This window comes from Schistocerca piceifrons, chromosome 1 (assembly GCF_021461385.2).
Source record: "Schistocerca piceifrons isolate TAMUIC-IGC-003096 chromosome 1, iqSchPice1.1, whole genome shotgun sequence".
Taxonomy (NCBI): Eukaryota; Metazoa; Arthropoda; class Insecta; order Orthoptera; family Acrididae; genus Schistocerca; species Schistocerca piceifrons.
The window spans coordinates 870,160,954-870,179,478 of NC_060138.1; the positions used below are offsets into that span (position 1 = coordinate 870,160,954).

Consider the following 18,525-nt stretch of genomic DNA (forward strand, 5'->3'; position numbering starts at 1 on the left):
TTAAATTCGTTCTACTTAACCTGACACACTGCATCCGTATTTCAACACGATACCATCGAATCACGTCTAACTGAGAATATTGGAGTAAATACTGTTTCTTTCTCGTTCGCGCCAGAATTAAACCGTCGAATACGAACGTGTTGGAAAGATGAATAGGTGACTAATCTGAAACTACCTTGCATAAGTGAACATCGGCAAATACAGGGCCAAGCTCGAAAGACAGTGTAGGAAATACGTCAGACTTCTCGCTGGTTTGTAAAGTGGGTCTTCATTCAGAGAGGAAGACGCCACAAATCGCCCATTTCTTTCTCAGTAACGCAGCTGCATTGGTATCAAGTTATGACTTTATTTGTACTTGCGCTATCTGCAAGTCGTACCCTTTTGATCGTTCACATTTTTTCCCACTTTGTAACACCGCCTTTGTGTATTGGATATCCTCAAACCTATTACTAGCTGACTATAACGAATTTTTCTCTACAGTTGGTGCGTAATGAAAATTACGTCTACTTTTAAACTGGGGTTATGTCAATCACGCTGGCTTGAAAATTATTATTTTACTTTAACTACGCACTTGAACATTTTTTAAAAAGTTTTTACATCTAGATGCTTCGTTTGAGGCGAATCTGCTTTCTTTCAGTATTATATTTGTTACATTTAAATGACTTCACCACTACTACTAAAATAGCATCTCCCTATAAACGCAGGAACAATGTTCCTCTGAAATTTAATCATCTTGATTGTTTAACGTTGTTACAGAAGAGGTACCACATATACAGACAATTCTTAATTATAATAATATTCTTTTCCTGAATCAGAATGTGCGCATCGTACAAAACGCTTTCTTGGACCGTGAAGGTACTGTTAATGGTGAATAGACAAATAATATAAAAATCTATCATGCAAAAAATCGTATATGTGACATTGGAAACTACCTCATAAGCACCAGTCTGTAATGAGTTACTTCGTGAACCGTCAGGGGACTGAGTCTAAAACTCAACACAGAAATTCTGCTCAAATTAATACGGAACATGCTTACCTGGAGTGGCATCTGATGAGAGCCACTACAAACACCTCACGAATGAAGCGAAAATTTTGCACTCCGGGTAGGTGAGGCAGAGATATACAAACACTGGTAGCCAAAAAGTGAAAAATGACAAATGGAAGAGTGAGGGAATGAGAAGCAGTCTGAGATGAGCGTCAACAATAAACATGCAAACTCTATTCGCATGCCGGCTAGCAGGAAGAGTGTCAGTGAGGTGCTGGAATGCACCGACAGAGATGTGGAGCAACGCCGACTGCAGTGTCGTGGCCTGCTCCGCTAGGTTTCTCGGTTGATAATTATGGCGCCAACAGCCAGATCGAGGTTGTCCGATAGATTCTCAATTTAGTTTAAATCCGGGGAGTTCAAAAAAATGGTTCAAATGGCTCTGAGCACTATGGGACTTAACATCTATGGTCATCAGTTCCCTAGAACTTAGAACTACTTAAACCTAACTAACCTAAGGACATCACACAACACCCAGTCATCACTAGGCAGAGAAAATCCCTGAAAAATCCCTGACCCCGCCGGGAATCGAACCCGGGAAACCGGGCGCGGGATGCGAGAACGCTACCGCACGACCACGAGCTGCGGACAAATCCGGAGAGTCTGGTGGCCAAAGGACTATCATAAACTCACCCTGGTGCTCTTCGAACCACGCACGTACACCGCGAACTGTTTGACACGTTGCACTGTCCTGCTGTTAGATGCCATCGGGCCCAAAGAACTGCACTTAAAGGTGGACATGGTCCCCAGTGGCAGACACACACTTGTTTTGATCCAGTGCGCCTTCCAATATGACGAGATCACCCAGGGAATGCCAAGAAAACGTTCCCCAGACCATTACTCTCCCTCCTGTTTGCAGCTTTCAGAGGTTTCACGCCGTACACATCAACGACCATTTGTCCGATGGAGGATAAAACGTAATTCATCTGCCACCTGTCGCCTCTAACTAGACGTCCAGTTGCGGCACTGCAGTGTAAATTCCAGCCTCCGTCTCCGGTGAACAGCAGTCGGTATGCGTTCTTGAACCAGGTGCCTGCTGCCGAGGCCCATACGCACCAACGTTTGCTGAACGGTCGCAGAGGAGACCGCGGCTCAGTCCAATTGAAAACTTACGAAGCGGATTCGACTGGTTCATCTGAGAGATCAGTTGCTCAACAGTTGCACGTCCCGCCCGTACACATCTCCACAGCTCTGTCACCTACGGCGCACAGTACACCACATTTGCCTCGGCGCCGTCTTTGAATAGTGCCATTTTGCCATGCACGGTGTACTTTAACCACAGCGGCAGGCGAACAGTTTACAAACTTGGCCGTTTCCACCTTTGATCGGAAAGCCGGTGACCATGCTTTTAGACGTCAGACAAATAGCTCCGTTTCCGCCTCAGGAAGACTGCGCTGTGGTTTCCGCTGACAGGCTTTATATACCTCCCCCCCCTCCCCCCGCCCCACCTGCCGTCTTGCGTGATTATTGGTCGTTGACGTCGAACATAGGCTGACGTCACACTAATATGACTGGACCGTGTAGTTGACACACAGTTACCCTGTATTTGTAGTGACAACTGTTTAAAGGAAGAAACGAATTTCACTAGCGCATTCTCGAAGAAACAGCCGTGGAGAGCGAAGTCTGATCGAGCAGATATTAGAATCAATTCTGCCCCAACAATGTTGCTCGAAGTAGGCGGTTGTGCGTTCTGTCGCGCTGCCTCGTGCAGGACAGTGCATTCCTGTGCAGTGGGGATCCAGAGACGGTTATTTCTCCCGTGGCCTGAAAGCAACTGAACAAACGCAGGTGAAGACGGTAACCAGCCACGGCGGTATCGAACCGCGCATGCCGTCGTCCTGAGTCACGCCAGATATCGATGGGACTCTGCGCGCTTGTTTCCACGCGAACCTTCATTGCCTGCTTAAAAGCAGCCGCCGAGGCAGCCCGTATCCTCTCTCAGAATCAACATACGTGATTTTGTATGTGAGTTCGCTAGTATCGGCACAGAGTACCCATGCTGTCCATTCACACAAATTATTAAGGCTTTATAGTGACTTCGTAGTTCGGTGGCATAGTGAAGAGACTGATAAGCAGCTACGCGACGGCAGGATTCGGATCGAATTCAACTTGGTAATTATTTTATGCGTTACAGCGAAAATTTGGTTAGTCCATAAAAAAAACACAAAATTAAAGGACCTCAAACTGTCTTTCACTTCAATGACCATTTGCGTCCTGCGAATAAGTGAGTCTATCAGGTGAGTAAAAACCATATCACTTCCTGTCACCACCTCTCAGGCAGCTACTGATCCGTTTCTTAGCTACGCGTCAGGCCTTTTTTCCTGTATGGTCTCTTTCGAATCCGCCCCATAAGTTTTCAGTAGGACTGAAGCGAGGCGGCTGTTTTGCAAACCTCTCCTGCACCAGATGTCTACTGCAGACTAACACTGCTGGAAATAAATTCACCCCTCAGAATACAGTTGTTACACCGATGGACTCATGGAATTACCCATAATATCAATATTCCAGATAGTATTAAGACAGTCATTTCTCCTGTGGAGCACACTAAGTCCACAGGGACAAATCCATCCCGAAAATGCCATGTGCACACCATCACAGAGATGACTCGGTGATTTATTTGAGGACGAAACAGATACCACGTGGACTATGTAACCGCACTGGACCATTATTCGCTTTAGGAAATACTGATTCGTAGAAAAATATTACATTCCGCTACAGGAAACGCTAATCAGCAAAGTCCACGATCATCATACAGCTTCCCATTAAGTCCCGTAGATTTGCCCTGTAGTCAGTCTTCCCGCACCTAGAACCGGACCGTGTCAACCGAATCGGAAAACAGAGCAGTGTGTATCAAATTTAATGCGTTTAAAAGAAGTATTTTGCCATGATGTGTATACTAGTTCATTATCCTGAACTATGTTGTTACAAGGTAAAACATCTATTGCATTTCCAGTAACACGACATCGTTTTAGCCCTCGTTACACGGCGGACTCACCAACACCATACCATGCCCCAGTCTGCGACGCCATCAAATTCCCTTCCTCCTCAAGAACAATGACGCGGTCACAAATAACCCGTTGACGACGAGGCATGGCTCATGAATAAACCGGCTGGACTCGAAGCACGGTGTTTCTGGTATCTGACACAGAATTGTGTGCAGTCATTGACTATTATGGAATGAATGCTCGGCGCGTTATATTGCAACAGAATACTGGCATCACATGTGAGGATAAACCTCAACGGGGTAATTATTACAGAATGATTTTCCCCCCTGTGTATGGTGATGCCAGAAGGACGTTAACAAGTTGAGTCTCTAAATGCGTCCAAATAAGTTCAGGTCACTAGCCCTTATTTTTCGAGAAGTAGAGGTCAACAATCATCACGTTTGAGCGTTTTACTACCTTCAACTGCACATTTGTCTCAACGATGTGACGATTACTTGCGGACCAGGACGTCGTGGCTTCAAATCCCCATGCTTACCTATTTTAATTTTTCACCAAAACTTAAGATTAACTTCAGTTTCTGCAATGATTATAGAGCAATACGCTGGAGTGCATAGCTAAAGGATGAAAGTAACTTCTACATGGACGTGTCACTGTCAAGAAACGCAGCTCAATGGAACTTGGACCACACACAAAGACCTGCTACAGTATTGTATGTGAGGAAACTGATATACGCTGAGGTGCAAAAGACAAGTCAGATGTGCACAAATACAGATGGCGATATTATCGGCTACACAAGGTATAAAACGACAGTTCATTGGCGGAGCTGTCATTTTTACTCAGGTGATTCATGTGAAAAGGTTTCCGATGTGTGTGGGGCTGCACAACGGAAATTAAAAGGCTTCTAACGCGGAACAGTAGTCGGAGTGGCGCTAAAAGCATGGAACGTTTAATTTCGGAAATCGCTAGGGAATTTAATATTCCGACTTCCACAGTGTCAAGAGTGCGCCAAGAATACCAGATTTCAGGTGTTACCTCTCACCACGGACAACGCAGTGGCCGACGGTCTTCACTTAACGACGGAGAGCAGCAGAGTAGTCGGTGATAACAGAAAAACAATACTGCGTGAAATAACAGCAGAAATCAGTTTGGGAAGGAGAATGAACATACCCCTCAGAACAGAGTGGCGAAATTTGTGGTTAATGGGCAATGACAGCATACGATGGATGCCTTTGCTAATAGCACGACACCGCCTGGAGTGCCAGTCTTGGACTCGTGACCATATCGATTGGACCCTAGACGACTGGAAAACCGTGGCCTGATCAGATGAGCTTTGATTTCAGTTGGTAAGAAGCTAGTTGTAAGGTTTGAGTGTGGTGGGGACCCCACGAAGCCATGGACCCACGTTGTCAACAAGGCACTGTGAAAGCTGCTGGGGGCTTCATAATGGTGTAGGTTGTGTTTATGTGGAATGGACTGGAACCTCTGGCCCAACTGAACCGATCATTGACTAGAAACAGCTATGTTCGGCTACTTCGAAACCTTTACAGTCACTCATGACTTCACGTTCCCAAACAACGAGTTAATTTTTGTGAATGAAAATGCACCTTGTCAGTTGTTCGCAGTTGGTCGGAGGAACGTTGTGAACAATTCAAACGAATGATTTGGCCACCCAGATCGCTCGACATGAATCCCATCGAAGATTTATGGTATATGATCGAGAGGTTAGTTCGTGCACAATATCGTGCACCAGCAGCTCTTCCGCAGTTATGGACGTCTGTACAGGCAGCATGTGTCAATATTTCTGCAGGGGACTTTCAACGAATTACTGCACTCCGCCGGGCAAAAGGATCTCCAACACGATATTACGGTGTATCAGTGCAGGTCATTTGGCAGCACCGGATCTGAACCTGTCCCTTTTCCATCAAAAGCATGAATGTTACACTATAGTGACACTGACTACAGTTACTTGCCCTAAACAAATGCACTTCCAGGCCACATGCCGCGAATGAATGATAATAATGAGCACCGAAGAGCAAGTTATTTTTGTTTGGGCGTTCAAACAGCCTAGGGGTGTCTCAGTAAATTGTGCCTTCGAATCTTCCCGTTTTTCCGTTACTTTAACCGAACGATGTGTTTACCACTCAGAAAAATATTTGAAGTATTAGACAGTGCTGTGTTTTGGTTTCTAACCATGAAAACGAAGAACCAGGAACTAAATGATTGTTCAAATAATAGTGTGAGGGAGATTGCGAAGAAAATTGCCCAAATGACAACACTACTTCCGCTCTGAATGACAGTCCCTCTGCGTCATTTAATACGAGACGATAAAGGTGCTAATTATCATCTGAGAGTGAGGATTAAGTGAAACGAATTAGTGAAGGCATTTTGCGTCAAAGCGCCAGAGCTCATGAGTTACAAGCGCAAGCTGCCTGTCGCGGCAGAGGGGCAGAGTACAGGCCACCCACAGCAGTGAGCTACTTACGTATCCGGGGGTCGAACCAGGAGGTGGTGCGCGTCTGGTGGTTGATGAAATAGAGCTCGCCCTCGGCTGTGGTGGCCTGCTCCCAGCCCTCGGGCAGCGGGCCCAGGCCGCTCGCGTCTGCGCCCGCACCCTTGCCTCCTGCAACAGTCGCCGCCACACACTCAGCGTCACACCACAGCTGATCATTCTGCTAGGTTCTCTGCAATTACCGAACTAAAACAAAGTCTTGTGCTTACCGAAACGTCGACGTCGGGTTCACCCGGCTCAGTATACGGAAACAGCCGTAATCTTGTTGGAGCAATCATTCTCGTATTTTCCAATTATGATGTAAGACACAAGAAAACGTCTCAGTACTGCTGTCTGCACGTAGTCTACAGGCTACAATTCCAGAGTCAAAATTCTGTTGTAGTTTTTGCGACTCTTCCAAACAGTAAAATGGAAAAATCCGTCGTCGTCGTTAGCAGCAACAACAACAACTGGAACGGGAACACCAGTACGCAAAGAGAAGCTACACAGAAAAAAATTAGAGAGAAATCTACCTGCTCAAAATAAAATTCTTCCGAGAGAAATTCAGGTTGTCAGGTGAGACTAAACGAACAAACAGGAAAGAAAATCATAAATAACTATCATTTCCCGACTTGACAGTGTAACAAACCAGGAAGTCAGAGAAAGAAAGAATGCAGACCCATTATACACTACTGGCCATTAAAATTGCTACACCACGAAGATGACGTGCTACAAACGCGAAATTTAACCTACAGGAAGAAGATGCTGTGATATGCAAATGATTAGCTTTTCAGAGCATTCACATAAGGTTGGCGCCGGTGACGACACCTGCAATGTGCTGACATGAGGAAAGTTTCCAACCGTTTTCTCATACACAAACAGCAGTTGACCGGCGTTGCCTGGTGAAAGTTGTTGTGATGCCTCCTGTAAGGAGGAGAAACGCGTACCATCACGTTTCCGACTTTGATAAAGGTCGGATTGTAGTCTATCGCGATTGCGGTTTATCATATCGCGACATTGGTGCTCGCGTTGGTCGAGATCCATTGACTGTTAGCAGAATATGGAATCGGTGGGTTCAGGAGGGTAATACGGAACGCCGTACTGGATCCCAACGGCCTCATATCACTAGCAGTCGAGATGACAGGCATCTTATGCGCATGGCTGTAACGGATCGTGCAGCCACGTCTCGAGCCCTGAGTCAACAGATGGGGACGTTTGCAAGACAACAACCATCTGCACGAACAGTTCGACGACGTTTGCAGCAGCATGGACTATCAGCTCGGAGACCATGGCTGCGGTTACCCTTGACGGTGCATCACAGACAGGACCGCCTGCGATGGTGTACTCAACGACGAACCTGGGTGCACGAATGGCAAAACGTCATTTGTTCGCATGAATCCAGATTGTGTTTACAGCATCATGATGGTCGCATCCGTGTTTGGCGACATCGCGGTGAACGCACATTGGAAGCATGTATCCGTCATCGCCATACTGGCGTATCACCCGGCGTGATGGTATGGGGTGCCATTGGTTACACGTCTCGGTCACCTCTTGTGCGCATTGACGGCACTTTGAACAGTGGACTTTACATTTCAGATGTGTTACGACCCGGGGCTCTACCTTTCATTCGATCCCTGCGAAGCCGGCCGGAGTTGCCGAGCGGTTCTAGGCTCTGCAGTCTGGAACCGCGCGACCGGTACGGTCGCAGGTTCGAATCCTGCCTCGGGCATGGATGTGTGTGATGTCCTTAGGTTAGTTAGGTTTAACTAGTTCTAAGTTGTAGGGGAATGATGACCTCAGAAGTTAAGTCCCATAGTGCTCAGAGACATTTGAACCATTTTGATCCCTGCGAAACCGTACATTTCAGCAGGGTAATGCACGACCGCATGTTGCAGGTCCTGTACGGGCCTTTCTGGATACAGAAAATGTTCGACTGCTGCCCTGGCCAGCACATTCTCCAGATCTCACACCAATTGAAAACGTCTGGTCAATGGTGGCTGAGGAACTGGCTCGTCACAATACACCAGTCACTACTCTTGATTAACTGTGGTATCGTGTTGAAGCTGCATGGGCAGCTGTACCTGTACACGCCATCCAAGCTCTGTTTCACTCAATGCCCAGGCGTATCAATGCCGTTATTACGGCCCGAGGTGGTTGTTCTGGGAACTGATTTCTCAGGATCTATGCACCCAAATTGCGTGAAAATGTAATCACATGTCAGTTCTGGTATAATATATTTGTCCAATGAATACCCGTTTATCATCTGCATTTCTTCTTGGTGTAGCAATTTTAATGTCCAGTAGTGTAGTATTACGGACAGAATAGAAGGAAGGCAGCTAGGATGGTTAAAGCATGTCAGAAGAATAGGAAAGCACAGATGTCCAAAGAGCACGTTCATGGCACCCTCCTGAAAGGAGGAGGAGGAGGACACTGCGAGAAGGGTGACTAAGAGATATCAAAGAAGCGTTGGAGAGAAGAGGAATAGAAGAGGATGAGGAAGAATAGCTAGATTGAGTCGTTTGGAGACAGAGACGCGAGATGCGCCTGCAACTCTAGGACTACCGTGAGAAGAAGGTAAAGAAGCTTTTTCTGAGGATAACAGCCGCAATGGAAAAGGTATGAATTGCATACAGGATCATCTCACAAAGAACGCATCCAATCGTACCTCAAGACTGCATGTGGAAGACCACAAGCAATTGTCTTGGAACATCATTTACGACCCCCACTTTCAAATACATTCTGTTAAGTAAACGGCAGAGTATGTTGTGATTTCTGCACCCAGTCGTATCACCGGTAATTCCACTTCATTTTTTTCTTCTGGCACTTATTGTGCTTCGTTCCGTTGGCGTTAACGACCGTTATACACTGATTGACAACATCCGTTAACTACTCCGAGGATATAATCCTAAACTTCGACGTCATTTCGTTCACTTCTGCACCATAGGCAGAGAAGCAGATGATTACAGTTACAATGGTTGTGACAGCTGGACGGTAACCAAAGTTATTTAATTTTCTCGCTATGCGACCATTTTACCTTGAGTACCAGGGTATCTTAAGGACATGCGCGATGTCATGTTTATTAACAACTGCACAGCACCACGCAGAATAACACGTGCACGAGTGTGACAATGATACAAACACTGGGCACATTTATGATCAAGTCTTATTGCGGATCTATCTTACAATATTCTGGCATAAGGGGCATTCGCATATAGTTGTGCCCCAGTAAGGGGCTGAATGGAACGTATGGAAACAAAAAGCATTCTAAAGATCGAAGTTCAGATCAATCAAGTCTAGCTCTAAAAGAGGATCATCAATATATCCCTTCACATCAGTGAACGGGTACAATGGACTGAATAAAACCCCCAAGCGTCATCCCATACAATTGCTCGCAGGCTACCAGCAGCCAGTGTAACACAGTTCTCGTGTGTAGGCCCTACGTTGGTGTTAGCACAAAAACAGACGGCGGCATTTGAAGTGGTGTCCTAGTGACGTAGTGTGCAAGCTTAGGGACCGATGACCTCAGCAGTTTGGTCCCATAAGGACTTACCACATATTTCCAAAAACACACATACATATTGGGGTTACATACAGCTCCATGGTGCGCGGGTATGATTTCAGGTCACAAACGATAGTCATTCAAGAAACTCAGATGACAACGGTACATCACTGCCACCCTGCATCCTCGGTTGTTAACTCTAATGTGATAATTCCACAGCATTTATTTTTCACACAAGAGGACAAAGCTCGTCCACACCCGTGGGTTCGTGGACTTCCTGTATGAGACAGATATTTCAATGACCAGCAAGGTAACTTAATGTGTCTCAGATGCAACATATGGGGGACCATCCCAGACTTCCCAAGATATTGAAGGTAATTTGCTATTGTTGGCCATCTTGCCTCAGGAGGGGATATAAAAGCGACACAGTTAATTTCTCCAATGTCTTTCTAGAATATGCAACATCAAGTCGACAAAGGATCAATAGTGTGCTCGTACTGACGAAGTTCTCTGGAATTTTCACAGAATTTTGTAAGCACTGAAAAACAATCTATCAAATTAATGAAACGCAGACAGACGGAGACAAGAATTTGCTCCTCTTCAATGTCTGCTGTCTGAAACACTGTGTTAATTCTATTGGTAATACAAGTCTCCGTCAATTTTATAGCTGCCGCAATATGTCTTTCAAAGGTTACAAAATAACAGTCATGCATGTGGACGTTCTGCGAGTAGTGTGCCCTGGTGCAGAGAGTATAGTCCCTGGATGACGACTAAAAACGTGTACTCCAAAACATGGTACATCTTGACATGGCACTGACAGAGGTGAAAGAAGGGAAAATTAACAGAAATCTTAGGATCAATGGGGAATCTAAACCTTGTAGTCTGGAACCTAACCCACTAAGTCAAATTTCTGGACAAACCATTAATAATTTATTTACCTAATAGAAACGAAACTGGGGCCTTCAAAGAACGACTAGCTATAGAATTCTATTCAAGAAGTAAATAACGAAAATACTACGGCCTTCTACGATATTCGTTATTTAAGTTAGAAATAGTAAGTAACAAATAATTATTTGTATACGCAGAGACTAAGAATCCCTTTATTCGCAAATAATTTATTTACCAACAAATTTATTGGAATGATCTATTTATTCTAATAATTATCTAAATAGAGACATATTCGAATAATGCCCATCTCTGATTGTGATACTCCCTTTGCCCGGCTGGCTGAATCGTGCAATGTCAATACTTGTGGGGCATTCGGATATGATAGTGGCCGGATGTTTGCATAGTTGTATGAGGGAGGATCGCCTTATTGTGCGAGACGAACATCTTACCACCTTCGGATCTGCGTATGCCATCGGAGAGTGACGTGGCTTTCTCTGCAACATTCTGGATCATCTTGTGAGATTGGTCGGAGACAAGCAGCATTTGGAAAAGGGAATCACTGTCCCATGCGTAGGCTGCCAATAACACCACGACACTGCGTTTGGAGTTGAATCGCGATCGGGAAACGTAGGCTGCTGATGAATGGTGTCAGCTGTCATGACGCTTCTGTGCTACCCCTGGAGACCATCGCAGGCGAGTATGGCGGCGACCTAGGGAGAGAACCCGTTCTTCTAATGTTTTGGAGAGACACAGCGGTGTCACTACTGGCGTCGTGGTGAGGGGGAACAGGGCCAACGACGAGATATACGAGCCCTGTGGCGGGCGTCCCAGCACGTGGCACTGAGAGCCTTCGTGTACCAGCTATCATCTCCAGCAGAAAGAGTTGCTATTTTAGACCAGTTTAATGTTTCGTAGCTGCGCGTTTAAATACACTCGTGCTTTCGACACACTGATTTTCTACCTGACTCCGCGCGTAGCCGAGCGTTCGCGATGTATGTCGGGGGCGAGGTAACTAGTGTGACGTCAGTAGTTCGTTCCGCAGCCAGATGGGGAGCCATCGCCTACGACTTTAGGTTACGTCTGGTACTGACTGAACGAAATCTGACGGCAGAACATTACGTCACTGACGTCCTACGTCCTCATGCGTTACCTCTCATGCGACAGTAGCGCAGTATCATGTTTCAACACCACAATACTCGTCCACACATATGTCTATTCACGGTATTCGTGAAGATGTACTCTCGTGGCCACCAAGACATAATAACAGATGGGATATCAACTCCGTCTCAATGCCAGTATCCAGACTATCAGGGATATCAAGGATCAGTTCTATTGGCTGTGAGCCAGCTTGCCTCAGGAGAGAATACGGTGGCTTTATGTCACCCTTCCCAACTGAATTATGCGATGCATTCAGGCCAGAGGGGTTCAACACACTGGAGACCTTGTCGTAACCACTCAAATTCCATTATACACCTTCTAAGCCCGAGAAGTTCGATTTCGTTTCCTACTCAACTTGTGGGTGTTTCATCCTTTTTTTTTAATCAGAAGGTGTATTTTTAACAAGAACACACAGTGCTCATGCAGACAGTTGAGTTGTGCCAGTACTTCCGTGTGCGTTCAACAGACGTGTTTTCAGTGTGGTAAGTTAGTTCTACTGACGACCCTGCTCTCGTACGTGGTGTTCGATTTCGGATTCTACTTGACATAGAATGGTAGAAACACGCAGCATCTCTGCCATAAACAGTACCGTGGCTTTACACAAGCCGTCGCCAATAGGAGCGGGACCCGAATACGAGCGGCACATTTCTGCTATGATCTGGATTGTCATGGTACCATTGTGTACAAAAGCATCGGTGAGTCAGGTGCACATCAGCATTCCTCAGTGCATGCGGAAGACACTAGACAAGACCCGACGAAATGGGTAATGGATTCGAACATGTCGTTGAATACAACATGTGACATGAATAGCGTCAGTCTGTCAGCGCATTAATTTCTAGATTGGAGACAAGGACGGACAAAACTTCCCAGCGTGAAGCTAATTATCACTAGGGAGCATGCATCGCTTCCCCTTAGTCAGTGCTCTTATGAGGTGCAGCCACCCGAACAATGGAAACACAGGATCTGGGTAACAAGCTATGGGCCCCCTTGAAAAATAGTAGTTAGCCAGGTGTTGCACAGATCATTTGAATGATTCTTTTATCGAGATGATATGGAACTAGTCAGATTACAGAATATGTGTACATATTTAGTGTTAACATCAATAAACATTTTTTAGTCCTACGCAAGGAACTAAAACGTTTTTGCTGGATACCGCTTTGCAGATACAAATTTGACCAGGTAATAGGAGAAGTTGTCCAGGAGAAATGATTTTAGGTTAAATTTATAACTTTCTGTGCTGTCAGACACTTCATGTTTTGGGCAAATGATCAAAAATTTTTATTGCTGCGTATGGAACTCCTTTCGGATCAACTGACAGCTTCTGTAATATAATGAAATGGCATGAAGATGGCACGTAGCGCTTCGGATTCGTTAACCAGCGGCTGAAAAACAACATCGCAAAGGAATTATACCACAAAATAGTGATAGTTTGGTCACATTGCTGGGAGCGAAGTATTTCATCACTATGGATAGATAAGCAGACTGGCTACCGGCAGATCGAGATTCGCTCTGAAGAAGATTGGCTTCAAATCATATGATGACCTCTGTGAGTTCAAAGCTATACCTTTTGATCTATGCAACGCTTTAGCCACCTTTTAACGCATCGACGAACAACCTGCTTCGATATTTTAAATGGACGATGTGTCTTTATTGTGTGAACGACGTCGGCATTTGTTTGGAGACATCTGAAAAGCATCCAAATTACTTGGAAATTATGCTGAAGTGTGTCCGTGATGCAGGTCTTCGTTCTGTGTAATGTAAGATAGTGTGTCTTCTTTGCCCAGGAAATAAAAATCTCGTCGCACATAGTTATTAGAGACAGTGTGCGCACTGGCTCAGAAAAAGTAAGAACTATAGCAGATTATCCAAATCCTCTGGACGTTAGTGATTTGAGAGGCTTCCTGGGAATGTACTCCTCCTACAGACGCTTCAGAAAGGAGTTCAGTTACGAAGTGCGCTCACTGTAAGAACTGCTGTATGGAAACGCCAAACCATTTTGGAGCGATGAAAAAGACGCTTCCGTATCCTTTTCGTGGTGTTAACAGCCTCTAGTCCTGACACTTTTTGACGAATATGTCGAGATGGAATGACATACTGATGCTAGTGGCTACGATAGACATGTAGTTTTAGCAGAAAATTTGAAAGGAACGGAAAGAGTGATTGCTTACTCCTCCAGAGTACGAAAATAATTACGGTATAACAGAGGATGATAGTCTCACGATTTTTTGGGTAACAAATTACGAACGCACTTATACGGCAGACCATTCATTGTTGCGACTGACCACCATTCCCACGGCGGCTAACAAATCTGAAACATCAGGTCTATCGACAAGGTGGCCACTACAGGAATAAAATATCATAGTCGAGATTTTTTTTTTTTTTTTAAGTGGACACAATCAAAGATATTTACCTTTGCAGAACTTATAGGAGAAACGTCGTAGAAGTTGTGATATCCTATTCGTCGCTGCATTAATGCACATTTCAGTAGGACAAAGAGACCATCCAACATTACTGAACAGCACAGATGATTTCGGAAAAGGAAAATTTGAATGTAACGTCACGGTTCTTAGAGACTGACCACAAGCTAGGATTACGTAAGGATAGGAAACTAAATCAGGCGTGCTCTTTTCAGAGGAACCATTCCGGCATTTGTCTGGGTTAATTTAGAGAAATTACGGAAAAACTAAATTTGGATCGTCGTAACTGTCGTCCTCCCGAATGCGAGTCCAGTGTGTTAACAACTCCGCCATCTCACTCGGTAGGAGATGCCTTAGAACAGAGGGAATATTGTATGAAAAGAGTCACATTTCATTGGGACGAAAACAGATGCTAGTCATGCCAGCCAAGATAATCTGGGATTCACAGAGTCCACTGATAGAATCAGAAGCCGGTGTGATTGGCCAGGTCTCTAATAACCTGTGGGACGTTATGTAAGCCATTGCAGATAATACCAATGACTGAAATATGTGCCTCAGGTACCAGCAAGACATCTAGTAACAATTCCGCCAGCGGTTGCTCAATTTCATCAGATTGGAAATGACTTCTTGGACAGATATTCCAAGCTGACAAATGGTAATAATTACATCCACTATGCTGTCACCGAAGCTGTAACTACTACTGAGGCTAGAAAATGCGAAGTTTCTTGCCGAAAACATGCTGTTTCGGTACTGGCAGGGTCCGCGATTACGAATGTGTAATTTTTTCTCATTGAGTGCAAATGTTTCAGTCAAACTTGTGTCAGAAGAAGTATGGTCTCACAGAACCTTTAAACAGACATTGGTTGATATGCTCTCAATGTATTATGAGGTCTAACAGAGAAGTGGCTGTCTTAACATTCACAGAGCAAGGCAAAGGTTTCGCAGCGTTTTACCTGACTCACAGTCGAGAGACTAAAATATCAATGGATGCTTTCTTTTCCTTGTAACTTAAGGCCAATTTATCCTCGTACTGCAAAACTAGTTTTGGACGATGTGTGAACAGGAAGCTGTGTGAACAGGGACCCTGTTGTCCTGGAATACAATTTCACCATTGGGGAACAAACATTGTACTATGGGATGGACCTGATGAGCCAAAATGGTCATATAATCCATAGCAGTATGCGATCTTCCAGAGTACTCATATTTCTCATGGAATACCACGATATGGTGCCAAAATCATCAACGAATCCCGCCACGTTTTACCCTTCGGAAGTACCAGAAGTTTGAATCAGTGTGAAACAAGACTCACCCGTCTAAACGACTTTTCTTCCATTATTGCATCGTCCAGGTTCTGTAGCTTCAGTACCACGTATTCATGTTACGGGCAATTATCACTGATGAGTGGTTTTGAAATTCCAGTTTGCCCTGCAATTGTCTGCTTCTGGAGTTTCTTTCGTGTTGCTTTGGTGCTGACAGGGTTCGACCAACAGTTCTTTAGTTACTTTTGCTCCCGTCAACTTCTTATTTTTCGTCCTAATGACGATATCTTCGATATGGTGTTCGGCTACCTTGGTTACGGAAACGCCTACTATAAGAGCACCAACAAATTGCTCACTTCAGAATGCACCTAGCACCGACATAATGCACTCATAGCTACAAAGAAAAATGTTCTGAACACGACAGATATTTGCACCGTATTGAGGACATTGTACAGGCGACGTCCGTGGTCAAACACAACAGCGCAATCTGCAGGCCCAGTTAACATCTGAATTTATGACGAAGCTCGCATTTTTCGCAGTGTTTCCATAGTTTTTTCGAGCCCCTAAAGGTAACTGTAGCGCTTTTAATTAATTATTTTGGAAAAGTGAAAAATTTAACCCTGTCTCGCACGCCACATCTTCAGCAGCAACCTTATCTAGGCTGATTTGATACTTTAGCAGAACAGAGTATTCACCCGGGCCTGCTAATAAATGTTTCATATTAAATCCACGGAGTAGTACGTTACGCCGCGTAATTTATCTCGCGCGTCGCACACTGCCGAGGTTGCGTGGCTTCTTGAGTTGGTGCAAAACTATCGAGTTTGCGAGGTACAGACGAAAAGAACGTTTCAGCCTGGCCCTTGGACTTTCATGTGTTGCGCGTTTGCACCGTTTACCAACACAGGCTGTCGACCTCGGAGAGCAATAATTAGATCGCTAGGCCTGCTCAGCTCCTGCACGCGCCGCCAGCGTCCCATCTGAACAGCCTCGGCGGTTCTCTCTGAAGCTTGCCGCACTGGTTCATTTGTCGTAACGGCCACGAAATCCTCATTTACATACATTTAGAATACCTGCTGCCGCCTTTGCTGTTATAAGGCGCAACAGCCCTACACGCAGTTAAACTACACAGAGGTATTCGTAGTAGTTTCAATAGAATCCATACCGCAAGCACAAAGGATTTAAGAATCGTGTATTACGAGAGACATTCAAACAGTAATGTATCACTGTTCTCTTGGCCAATTTCGGTTGAAAAAAATGCGGATTCTTTTGTGCAATATCGTGGAATACTCCCGCTCCAGCAACTATAGTTTCATGAAGTTCCAATAGGTGGCGGCGCTACACGAAGCGCTCAAAATGGCGTCTGTAACGGAGGTGTGTTCCAAGCAGAGAGCTTTCACTGAGTTTTTTTTTTTTGGCGGAATTTAGAGCATGGCAGATATTCACAGGCGCTTTCAGAACGTCTACGGAGACCGGACAGTGAACAAATGCACGGTGAATCGTTGGGCGTGGCCCCTATCATTAACGCTACACGGTCGCGCCGGCCGGCTGCACACAGTTGTGATTCCTGCAATTTTGGAACGTGCGGACACTTTCATTCGAGGTGATCGACGAATCACAAACAACTCGCTGCACAACTGGACGTCTGTGCTAGTAGTGCTGACACACTCGTCCTCCAGTTGGGATACTCAAAGATGTGTGCCCGCTGTGTTTCTCGCCATCTAACAGAAGACCATCAAGAGCAACGAAGGACCATATGTGCGGAATTGCTTGCGAGGTACGAGCCTGGTCGTGACAATTTTTTGTCGAACATCGTCACGTTTGTGTTAAATGGGTTCATCACTTCGAACTGGAAACAAGACGGCAATCCGTGGAGTGGCGACACACAACCTCTCCTACGAAGGAGAAGTTCAAAGCCGCACTCCCAGCCGGTAAAGTCATAGCGATGGTCTTCAGGGACTCAGAAGGGATTGTTCTGTTTGCTGTCATCCCTCTTGGTGTAACGATATACTCTGAAGTGTATTGTTACACCCTCAGGAAATTGAAGAAACGACTTCTGCATGTCTGTTCCAACAAAAATGCAAACTAACTTCTCCTTCTCCACGACAACGCAAGGCCTCACGCAAGTCTGCGCACCCGAGAGCAGCTCACAAAACTTCATTGGACTATTCTTCCTCATCCACCATACAGCCCGGATCTTGCACCTCTCGACTTCCATTGTTTAGTCCAATGAAAGAGGCACTCCATGGGAAGCAGCTTGGATGATGGGAAGGCTACTGATGCAGCAAGACGATGGCTTCGACATCGCCTAGTAGAGCGGTCACTTGCGGGCATAAAGGCCTCCCAGTTAGGTGGCATGAAGCCTTCGCATTGAACGGAGATTATATTGAAAAGCTGGATTTTGTAGCTAGAAGAGTGGGGAATAAATGATGTACTGGAATCGTGAATAAGACTAACCTGAAGAAAACAATGTGTTGCTTTACTTATTGAACTGCCCTCCTAAAAATTTGGGAATTAGTGGTAAGTTCCTATCGCACCAAACTGCTGACATCATCGGTCCCTAGGCTTACACACTACTTAAGTTAAGGACACACACAAACACACACACACACACACACACACACACACACACACACACACACACACACACACACACACACAGGCCCGCCCGAGGGTGGACTCTAACCACCGGCGGCGGGAGGGGGGGCAGTCGGGGGGGGGGGGGGGCTAACCATGGCAAGGCGCCGTAAACCACGCGGCAACATCCCTCGTATCACCGCGCAGTTAGTCCTCGTGATGATTATCAATTTAGATGTTAATAGGAAATAA

General features: G+C 45.4%; 1 protein-coding gene across 3 annotated transcripts in view; it reads right to left on the minus strand.

Annotated features, from left to right (window-relative positions):
* LOC124716191 (transcriptional coactivator YAP1) overlaps positions 1–18,525 on the minus strand; it is a 355,960-nt gene that overhangs the window by 68,214 nt on the left and 269,221 nt on the right. For 2 of the 3 annotated variants that reach the window (XM_047243154.1, XM_047243153.1), the window contains exon 3: positions 6,473–6,610. The exons of the other annotated variant lie outside the window; for it this stretch is intronic. In XM_047243154.1, coding sequence (XP_047099110.1) covers positions 6,473–6,610 — 138 coding nt within the window. The remainder of the gene's footprint in view (positions 1–6,472; positions 6,611–18,525) is intronic. 3 annotated transcript variants of the gene reach the window in all.